At 34.4% G+C, this 11,543-nt stretch overlaps 1 protein-coding gene across 14 annotated transcripts in view; it reads right to left on the bottom strand.

The window, feature by feature from the left end:
• Window positions 1-4,371: 4,371 nt before the first annotated feature.
• Window positions 4,372-11,543, bottom strand: part of LOC106882925 (uncharacterized) — a 39,352-nt gene continuing 32,180 nt past the window's right edge. For all 14 annotated transcript variants that reach the window (XM_089346224.1, XM_014933764.3, XM_014933766.3 and 11 more), the window contains exons 11-15: window positions 8,935-9,109; window positions 7,804-7,901; window positions 6,507-6,661; window positions 5,567-5,696; window positions 4,372-5,109 (exon numbers count right to left, since the gene is read on the bottom strand). In XM_089346224.1, the coding sequence (XP_089202350.1) occupies window positions 5,083-5,109; window positions 5,567-5,696; window positions 6,507-6,661; window positions 7,804-7,901; window positions 8,935-9,109 (585 nt within the window). In that variant the 3' untranslated portion in view covers window positions 4,372-5,082. The remainder of the gene's footprint in view (window positions 5,110-5,566; window positions 5,697-6,506; window positions 6,662-7,803; window positions 7,902-8,934; window positions 9,110-11,543) is intronic.

Below are 11,543 nucleotides of genomic sequence, written 5' to 3'. Positions count from 1 at the left end.
TATAGTTTTGTAAATCTCCAATTTGAATTGCTAATTGAGGAATAAATCTGGAGTCAAGATGACCCTGCAGGTGTGGAGCGATTTTCTTCTAGTTCTTAAAATAACGATCTAGGTCCATAGCAGCTATTGGTAATAGGTCCAGTAGAGGGAGGGTTCCAGCAGCAGTGATTTACTTCTTGATGTTATAATGTTTATAGGTTTTATATTGGATTGGAGAGTGCTCTTCAGGTGAATGCAAAGAGAAATTATTGGTAGCTAACAAATTCATGGCTATGATCTTCAGTAAAATGTTCTTTCTACAATGTTATGTAAGGATCTATCATTCATATTTAGTATACAAAATATTCAACCATATTAACCCCATTAAGTCCCAGAGTACTTAAATTTTTAAATATTACTTTTAAATTTTTACAGGTGATTGAAAATAGTTTAAAATGAAAAAAAAAAATTATTAAAACTCCTTTACTTCAAGTAGAAATGGAAATATTCTGTCTTGTAAATAGGACACTCAAACAATGTTTTATTTAATGTTCTCATTTATTGTCCTATTTATAAGACAGTGGGACTTAATAGGTTAAGCACGCATAATGGTTTAGCATCTTTTCCAAATTTGCTGAAGCAAAGGACTTATGCTGCAGAACAGAACCTGCCTTCAGAGTGTGCTTGAGAGTTCAACACAATTGCTGGCTCTTGACATCACAAATCACTTGGTTATATCAGTGCAATCAGACAGTAGAGGTGATGCATATATAGCAAGGATTGATATTGTGGACAGTGGAGATGCATGTTGCACTGAGAATGATCTCTTCTATGATTTCTGTAAATGAATCAGAGCCAGCAGAAGTAAAGGCAAGATAGTTCTATTGGGGATAATTGTGGAGATGTTAAAAGTTGTTATATAGGTCAGTTGCCTTCAATCTTTTCACAACACAAACCTCATAAGATAGAACACTTAGTCTTAATTGTGCGTGAATTTTCAGGTGGAGTTTATTTTTTTTTTTTTTTTTTTTTTTTTTTTTTGTGCCTCGTAAAAAGTTCATTAGATTCCTGAAGACTTATGTTCTGGCTGCTAAAAATAGTCTGCAGAGTTGATGACTCATGTTCTATCAAATTGTGTTATTGTGGCAAGAATGTGGGCAATGTACTTTATACATTCAACTCATGAATTTGATGTTTTGTGCAGTTAAGTTTGCTTTCCAACTACTTGATTTTTGGCATTTGACTGTCTGTATTGCACCTTAGGCAAGTGTCTCTTGACCTGGGTCAACCAAAGGAAACTGGAAGAATTCCTATGTATGCTTTTTACATTTGGGTAAACAAATAGTGACTTTTGAAGATATGTGTGGAAAAAACAGGTAAGGGCTGGCAACAGGAAAACTATTTGGCTGTAAAGTAAATGATCAATATTTATTTAGCTCATGCTGGTATGGAAAAGTGGATGTAGAAACTAGTGAAAATGGGATTAGAATTTTCAATGCTTCCACAATCAGCTCTCATTTTGATTTTCTTTATTGCATTTTGTAACCCAAGATTAATTAGCAGTTGAGGCTGGGAATTCCACAGCTGGTCAGGGTTTAGGTACAAAAGCTAAGGCTTTAACATTACAATTTAAAATTTTAAGCAGGGCCATTCATGATATTATGCTGTAATATTAAATCTGTCACCATCCAAGCCTTCTACTGTTGGGGATATTAAGTTTAAAGACCTCAGATCTAGCTAATTTGTTTTCTTTATCAAATCACTTCTGCTTTTTGGAAAGTTTTTCAGAATGTTCACAAAATGCAAGTTGTTGCATCGCTACATACATCTGACCTCTACCTTTATGTTCACCTGTTCCATACACCCTTGCAACCTTTCTCTCAATCTTCTATAGTTTTTTTTTCTCTACTGCTAACCATCGCCTTTTCTTAACCCCTTCTTTTGACATCCATCTCATCACCATTCCCCTTCTCTGAACTCAGCATTTACCACTGACCACTCATCTGGCCTAGTTCACAGCCATCTTTCACTTTCCCTTGTATCTTGAAGGGGTGATCTTATCTTCCTAGCTCAATTCCAGATTACTCTCATCCACCCACCTCTACAGGAACAAGTCTATTTCTGTTCTTTAATCTCATAACCTGAAGTATTAAGAGACTCCTGTTTTCCCACTCGGTTGAGGGAGACTTACTAATTTCTCAAGTTATGTAGTAAGCTCGCTTGTACTGGTTCCACAAATTGTCCCTAGTAGACTCTTGTTTGACATTAAGAAGTGCATCTAGCTGTAGAATCTTCCAATTAATGAATGTTAGTATTATTAGTGATCTAAGTATTGTGAATTGGCAGGTCAAACTAACCCATACCATCATGGTAGACTAACATCTTGGTGATTGGCAATTTTGATCACTTTTGTGATCAAACCCTGCCAGAACTTATCTTTTTTTCCTGTGAACTCGGGATTTATATAAGCCCAGGTTGATGACACAATGTAGGTTGTAATTTCTTTTCATTTAATTAGGTGCTATTATTACTGACTTGGGTTACATACAATCTTAGGCATGTATTACTAGAGTTTAGGTTAATGCCAGTGAAATATTAATTACATTTGTATTATTAAAGTAGTCTAAGGGTAGTGAATTAGCAGAACTTGTTAGAACACTAGAAAAAATGCAATATTTGGGTTACATTTGAAGTTCAAATTCAGCTAGTCTTTCAAGGTTGATAGTGGGGTCAGTGGTATTTACTAATACTCTCCTCAAAATTTGCTAATTTTATCCTAGAAGAAACTGATTGGAGTGGCTGTAGTGTAAGCTTATTAACTATTTGGAGAGGAATGTTTATTAACACAGTCATAAACACTGACGACAAATCTATAATGTAATCAGTTGTCTATTTTTAGTATTTTATCTTTTTCTGTGTGTTGCTCATTCACTTTGTTTTGAATTAATAATGCATTATCTTGTGACTTTGAGATAATGATGGTGTGATTATTTTTAGAATGAGATTGTAGGGTAGGTGTGAAAAGTTAGATCTGTCTTGTTTGAATGTAAAACAAAGAAAAACTGGGTTGGATATGGCTGATTTTAAATGCTAAAGGGTTAATGAGAATCTGTTAGAAATTACATTTAGACTATTCCCACTATACTGGGAACACAGCACGATAGTTCATGAGACAAGCTAAAACAAGTATGTTTCCTGATTTTCAAATTCACTGAACTCAGAAATATGTAAATCAAATTATGAAATTGAAGCCAATAAGTGACTTCAGACTTCTAGCTAGAACACAAACCAGTCTTGAAAAGGAGGACAGTAGAAGCTCAAAGATTCATTGCATTGTTAGAAATTCAGAGTTGAAGTGCCAGTTGTTTACATTATTAGATAGACTGAAAGCTTATATCGGTGGGGTGGGGGAGTATAAGGTTCAAAGCAAGGTACTCAAGATGCTACCTCACCTCATCCTAACTACTGCAGAATTTTCCTGTAATTAAATGAGACAGAACTACTTTCCCTTTCTATGCTACCAATAATTCTTTTCCCCTCCTGAAACCACTTCTTGACTCTCCTTTGTATTTTTCACTATTCATCTCTTATGTTGCCAGCCATCGCTCCATCTCCCTCATGTCACTTAAGTCTCATCTGCTATGAACTCCCTCATCTCCACTCCCTATCAGAAGATTCTCTTTCTCCTCACCCTTGCAACTTTTAATTAACTTCATCGCTTATCCCTCTCCTAGCTATTGCGTTATCCTGTTATTCACTTTGTATTGCCTTCTCCCCTGAATCGCTTCTGTTGACAACATTCCATTACCACCTGTTCTTCTTTCAGCTGTACCCCTATCCTTAACTATCTCTCTTTAACTGCCATTTCTGATCTTCCTTCACATCTCTCCAGATTACCACTCTTTTACCCTTATACAGTCCAGGTATCCAAGCCATCATCTCTACTCCCACTTGGCTATTTAGTGTTGCAAGTTACATATGGTAAACTCGCTTGTGCTAGTGCTTTTACCTGGTGAAATGAAATGGTTGACATGAGAAAGGCCATTCAGCTGTAGAAATCTTGGCATAACTGGAGCATGATGTGGTCCTCGATTAGATCCTGTTGAACTAGTCAACCCATGGTAGAAATGAGTTATCCCTATTAATTATAGATGGAAATCTCAAAAGTATTGTGAAAAATATAACAAAATGAATAGGTGAGCTGCTATAATTTTACATACATTTTTACTCATGTGATTAAGCTTTCTTTACATAAGTACAGATGTCTCATATTCAAGACATATTCCGTTATGTTCTCTCTATTCTCAGTGTGTTGTGTAAATATATAACTATCATACTTAATCAAAACCAAATATTGTCTTGAAGAATTATGTATCAAACAATAACAAACAATATTGCTTCAATAATGCTTTAATGATCACAGTAAACAGGGAATATCTTGGGATTTGGTTTTTCTTTCTTTCTTTCACCTGACATTTTGCAAGAGTTAGGCAACATTTGGAGAAGGAAGAAAGATTAAAAAAAACAAAAACAAACCCCCTGACTAACACAAAATGGAATGTGACAGTTCAAGTTAGTACATGCACAATAAATTTGTGGCTTGTTCAATTTAAATTAATAGAAGCTACACCAGGCAAACTTTCCATGCTGCTTTAACTTGACTTTCTGGAGATACATAAAAATTATAATTATAGAGCAGAACATCACAACCCAAGAGAAAAAAGTTGAACATCTCTTCAATTTTCACTAAGCTGACTATGACAAGCTGAAATGTTTCTTATTGACTGAAAGATTCAAAAAGATAATGAAATTTGTCTTGAAGACAAGAATAATGTCACTTATTTTACAAACAGCAGTCAATAATATGGAGGGGGGGGGGTTAATTTAAAACCAGATAGCTCTTATTGAATACTTTTTTGCCAGAAAGACTAAAGAGAAATCAGAATATAGAGCAGATATGATGATATATTGTGCATTTTCACAAGATAGCCAACAACAGATTGATAATATAATAGTTGTTAGATTTTGGACATGAAAATAATATTCTCTGATGAATGTTTTTTTTTTCAAATGAAGTTTTCTGTTTTAACTTTTTCACTTTCGTCAGTAATATGGCCGGCGTGGATTGTTCTGTAAAATAATAAACCAGTTGATTAGATTAGGAAAAAAAAGGAAGCTACAAACTTTACATTATGTATAAAATGACCAGTAACATTTACTCCTTTAAATACATTATACACTAATACTGAACAGTGACAATGAGTGCTCAACATTGGTAGATAAATATTCTTTATTTGTGGATTAACAAGGTAAACCAATGGTTTCATGTGAAGAGATCTCCCCGATTGTTCAAGACTACCACATGGAAGTGTTGGTACTTGTCTCCATTTTGCGTGAGATTATATATGCATACACACAATTATTTTTCTCACTCAAACTACCCATGTTAGGTCATACATAGGATATTTTATCGAATACTACCTTCTATCATATGCACATAACAAAATGTAAGATACTAATCAACTATTTTCCCAGTGTAATGTATTGCTGTAATGGAATAAAGACAGGAAGATACATATGAACTCACCAATGGATTAGGTCGGAATCTGTAGGCAAGCATCATTCGTTTTCTAAAGGCTTCATATTCATCATCATCTTTTGTAAGATTTGCAGGCCGCTCAACTCCAAATCCACCACCATCAACTGACTGAATACCTCTGCAATCAAAATAAATTTTATCTTCTTATATCCTTTAAAATATAGGCATATTACACTTTATATCTTATGAAGAAATTGCAAGTAGATATTTCAATTCTTGCTAGCAAAAGAAAAACTATAAATGATTCATGTATCATTTATCTTTTAAACACAAAAGACTTTTTTGTAATGGAAAGGGAATATCATTTATTTTAAGTCCATGCAAGCATGGGAAAATGAGTGTAAGAAGAGACTTGTATGTGTTGCCCTTCATTAGTATCTATTTGGAACTTCATGCCACAGCTAGCTATCCACTTCTAAACTGATGAAACAATCATGGTCAATTCTTTACTATAGCTTCAATTCCTGATGAATGGCAAACATTTCTGCCAATAGCAACACCCATCATGTCATCAAATTAAAATCTATTTCTTATGACATATAAAACCAACAAATTGCCTCACAAAACATTTCTTAGCATCACACTGAAATTCAGTAACTCAAGTAACCTTTCAAGAAAATTCTAGTTTATTAACAATTCCAAAACCACATCTAACTCATTTACTTTTTCCTTCAGAGCTTTAGATAACTTGATTACTTTTGGCCTTACTTTGCTCTCATTTGGCAGCAGAACAAAGAAAGTTTAGACTGAATGATGGAGTATGAAAATAATTCAATGTCTACATTTGAGATTCAGTATCCTAGAATCTCAGTAACTATTTTGTTTCTTTTTGCAGTGAAAATATATATTATGAATGTCATCGACATTGAACTAAAACTGTGAAAATAATTATGGAAACTAATGGAGAATTAAGATTGAAAACACATACTTATTAACTGGAGTTTTTATACCCTGGCTTTCAGATCCTAGGCCTTCTCCTTCTTGCCAGCCTAGACGTTGCAACATCTGGTAACCAATATTTTCGCAGGTCAGCTTAAATTCTTTGTAGTCAGAAAGATCAGGCTCTCGTCCTTCTTTTAGTGCCTATAAACAATAGTAAATGAATTTAAGTACTAAAAAGTTGAGCAAAAGACTTAATAATGACATAGTAAAGAGGATGAAATCGGGTATTAACACGTCTCATACATTTAGACTACCATTATATTTCTGCAGTGTTGATGTTTTAATACAGTACTGGTGCCATGTAAAAAGCACCCGGTCTACTCTGCAAAGTGGTTGGCATTCAGAAGGGCATCCAGCCATAAAAACCATGCCAAAACAGACATTAAAGCCTGGTGCAGTCCGCTGGCTTGCCAGCTCCTGTCAAACTATCCAACCCATGCTAGCATAGAAAATGGATTATTAGTAATATCTCGACTTATAAGCAAATTGAGACTTAATTGAAAAAAGTTCAATCATTTTGTTATTCATAACATGTAGCTACTACATTTTTTTATGTTGGGTTACACAAGCAAATATATATTGGTTTACTATTTCCAACCTATTGACTGAACAAACAGCAGTTTAAGTATGTTTAACAAAGTAAAACACTATACTCTTCTAGCATAATATATATATATATATATACTTAATCATGAGCAAGGTAAACAGAACTACATTTTTGAATCAGTTTTATTCAACCAGCTTTTTTGGCTAACTGCCAATATCAACAGTTGTAACTACTCCAACCATATAGCAAGTACTATGTTTTACTACTTGATATATATATATAGGATATATATATATATATATATATATATATACACACACACACACACACACGTGTCCTTGTGTCTGTGTTTGTCCTCCACCACTGTTTGATAACCAGTGTTGGTGTGTTTACATCTCTGTAACTCAGCAGTTTGGCAAAGTGACCCATAAAAGAAGTACCAGCTTTAGAAAAAAATAATAAGTACTGGGATTGATTTATTCAACTAAAAATTCAAGGCAGTACCACTGCATAGCTGCAGTCTAATGACATATAAAAGACATATATACTCCTATGTAAAACCATGTGACTGGTACTGAAATTTTTCACAAATGTAAATGGAATAAGCTAAATTTCAGATCCAACTCTCTCTCTCTCCCTCACACACAAGTTTACAATATTATAGTTAATTAATCATCAAACTAAATAATCATCTCTGACAATGAGTATGTAAATTTCCAAAATATATATTACTTACATTGTATGTTTCCATAAATTTTTCTAATTCATCTGGAGGCAAAAAATCACCAATAAAATGTTTGCCCTTGTTCATTTCTGTCAACTGTTCGGCCCACTCTGAAAAGGGAAATATAATTGCACAATGAAAAGGAACATTCTTAATTCACTGAAGACAATTTTAAGTGTTGGTATCGACATTTTTTATCTTTTACTTGTTTCAGTCATTGGAGTGTGGCCATAAAGGATAAGCAAATTGACCTGAGTACTTATCCGTCTCTTTTGCTTAACCATTAAGTTATGGGAACATAAACAAACCAACACTGGTTGTCAAGCAGCAGTGGTGGAGGCAACCATAAAAATAAACACACATATATTTGTGTGTGTGTGTGTGTGTGACAGGCTTTTATCAGTTTCTGTCTACCAAATCAACTCACAAGGCTTTGGTTGCCTGTGGCTATAGAAGACACTTGCCCAAGGAGCCACACAGTGGGACTGAAACTGTAACCAAGTGGTTAGGAAACAAACTTCTTACCACAAAGCTACACCACAGAGATGAAAGTAAAATAAGACTTTCTAATGTCCAAACCAATGCTATTTAAGTGTAACAATCGCAGATACCAATCAATAAATTTAATTTTTAGCTCTAGAAGTAAAAATCTGAGAATTGTAAGTTATGTTGAGTAAAAGTTACTAAAAATCACTAAACTTTTTAACATCATCAATTAAACCTGGAAAATTTCTTTAATCTTTTACTCATTTCAGTAATTAGACTGCCATGAAGTTTTAACTGAATAGATTGATTCTAGTAATTCTTTTTGTTAAGCCTGGTACTTATTCTATCAGTCTCTTTTGCTGAACCACTAAGTTATAGGGACATAAACACACCAACACCAGCTAAGTGGCAGTTGAGGGCAAATATAGACACAAAGACATGCACACATAGATATATGTATATATACAATGGGCTTCTTTCAGTTTCTGTCAACCAAATTCTTTCACAAGCCCGAGGCTATAGCAAAAGCCACTTGTTTAAGGTGCCACGCAGTGGCACCTTAAACTAGCTTCTTACTACACATCCATGCCTAAATCCTCAGCAAAACCATATATTATTTCTCAGCAACACACATATAATATAAAAGTCTGTTCTTACCTCTGGTAGCATTCATTTCAGCCATTCTTTTTTTATGCTCCCAGGTACCACCTTCTACATCCTCATCTGAATCATATTCGTATATAGGATTTAGAGCAATACCAGCTGCCTCTGCCATCACTGCTGCTTCCTTGGCTTTCTTCTGAGCTAGAATTAGCTCATACATCATGTTAAGCTATAGTTTGATAGAATGGGAATGATTTTATAATGTACAAAATAACAAAAATTACACAATAACTAAATGGTAACTAATAATTCACTTATGGGTCTCCATTTGAAGCATCAATCTCATATATATATATAAATCCTCAAAGCAATCATCTGCTAAAAAGATGTGCTTTGGTGGGTCTTGAAAGACGACATGTGAGTGACAAGAATTGTTGAAGTATTGCAGATAAACCTATGCTCTTCTATTTGTTCCTATAAGCAAAACAGTTGGCCCTGATTCTGATGTGTTTATTAGTGTATATAAAAAGTCAATACTAAGTTCTTTGATCATCATCACTCTCATAAAAAGACTGTCACTTATGGATGCCTTTAAGAGCTAATCTATGCATAGAAGATTATATCCAACAACAAAATTATCCATGGTTGGCTTCTTAGTTTGTATCATTTTTTATCATTAAAATGAATTCTGCAACCTAACTGAATATAGCTGAAATTAATTACATACAAATTAAACAGCACCAACATTTATCTCATTTCCTTAGTCCTGAAATAACTTTTGTCATAATTTTGTCTGAGAACAAAGACTAAAGATCAATATTTTCAGACTTTCCTAGCTAAGCTTATCTCTATTAACTAATAAAGTAGATCCATAAACAATTGTAAAAATGAACACTCAAATAGCTATAAATCTTATACAAAATTCTACAAATTTCTCTGCATAAAATTCAACAAAACATTTATGTGGCAAATTAAAATAAAACAATGTGGGGGATCAGCATGACAAAGAATAGACCCAACTTTTCCTTGTGTGTTGCAAACGGTGACTAAACGAGGTTGAGTCAGGATATGTACTCTGACCTTGTAAAACCAACACCAGCAATGACTACCCAAACAAACCCATGGGTTATGAGATGCAGTGGTGTCATTCACCAGAAGAAAATCACCAACAAATAGTGGATGCAGTGACATGGTGCTGCAGCATATTACCCCATACTGCTACTCTTCCTTCTCTTTGAACTAATAACTCAAATTATCCAAAACACAGTATTGTGGAGAACTTCAGTTTCATGCTTTTGAAAAAGCAATGTTTACTGAAAAATAATATCAGATTTAGTTACTATGTTCCACCCATTCGTCCAAGCTTGACTAAGCAATCAACTATGATGTAAGAAAGGAATTTGTTTTTTGTTAAATCAGGTAAAGCAGAAGAGAGTTAGATGCCTTGATTCAAGCTGATGGCTAAATGGTCAATAGCTTAGCATCTAAAACTTGCAGCAGTTGTGCTTCATCTTTAAAAACATCCATTCATTATTCAGTAATACCAAAAGTAAAGTTGGTAATAAATTTACACCTTCTCTGAATCTTTTCACATTAATCTCAATTCACTTCATGGATGTAAATTAAAAGTTATTGTTTTATTTACATCAGTACACACAGAGTATAAAATCTAAAATGTGAAATAATAAAATATTTGTAGGAAATAATGCTAAGAGTTTTTTTTTAACATTAATGAATAAAACTATGTACTTGTTTGTGAACAGAATCGTAAACGAAAATAAAATCAATAATAATACCAGGCTCTAATGGCTTCTGATCCTAAGTGATTGGAAGTGTTTTCATGTACATGTTTTGTCTTGGTATAAAAGATGGGCTACAGCAAATATTCTGCTTAATACCACAGATTTGCTGGTCAGTTGTTTGATCTTAAGCAGTTAAGCATGTCCCTTGGTGGCTGTCTTTGTCCATCTCTGAGCATGAGCAGAAGTAGTGGGGGAACATCATAGTTATGTGTTGAGAGGAATTCTTTGGGGTTTAAATAATTCACCTCTGGAAACATTGGTGTTTTGTTCAACATCCTTAAACAACTCTTATTCAGGGACCTTTTGAGCGGGATGGGCTATTCGGCTCGAAGAAAATTCTAATTGGGCCCCACCTGCAAGGTCATTTGCTGTTTATCTTGATATGAGATCACCATGTCGCGCACATATGGTTGTGATGCATGTGCCTGGTGTACCCTTAACAGACGGGTAGTCATGATGGGCTTCATATATTTTACCAGTGTCACTTTGATGGCACGTACTGCTCTCTCACTCAATATTAATCTTTACTTTATTCACCACTGAGGATTTATATAAAGAAATTGGGGATGGCACAAGACAACATAACACAAGAGAGTGGGATTTAATCATGTAAAAAGGTAGTAACAATTAAAATTATAAATAAATCCCCAAAAGAGGAAGACTTCTAAGGGCTGCTTGTGGAAAGCCCACAACAACCACAATCACCCTGACCTCTAGATCAAGTGTCCTCTCCACCTCATCTACTCTTGGCTTTGAGTAGACCCGTTCATTCAGGCCATTCGTACTACATTCACCTACCTTTTAACAAAATTGCTGGGAGGCAGCACTTCCCTCTCTACCCGCCCTTTCACAAATATATAA

Source organism: Octopus bimaculoides, chromosome 2 (genome assembly GCF_046866305.1).
Source record: "Octopus bimaculoides isolate indiv1 chromosome 2, ASM4686630v1, whole genome shotgun sequence".
In the NCBI taxonomy this organism is placed as follows: Eukaryota; Metazoa; Mollusca; class Cephalopoda; order Octopoda; family Octopodidae; genus Octopus; species Octopus bimaculoides.
The sequence above is the reverse complement of the archived record's forward strand: the minus strand, read 5'-3'. Positions and strand labels throughout refer to the sequence as shown.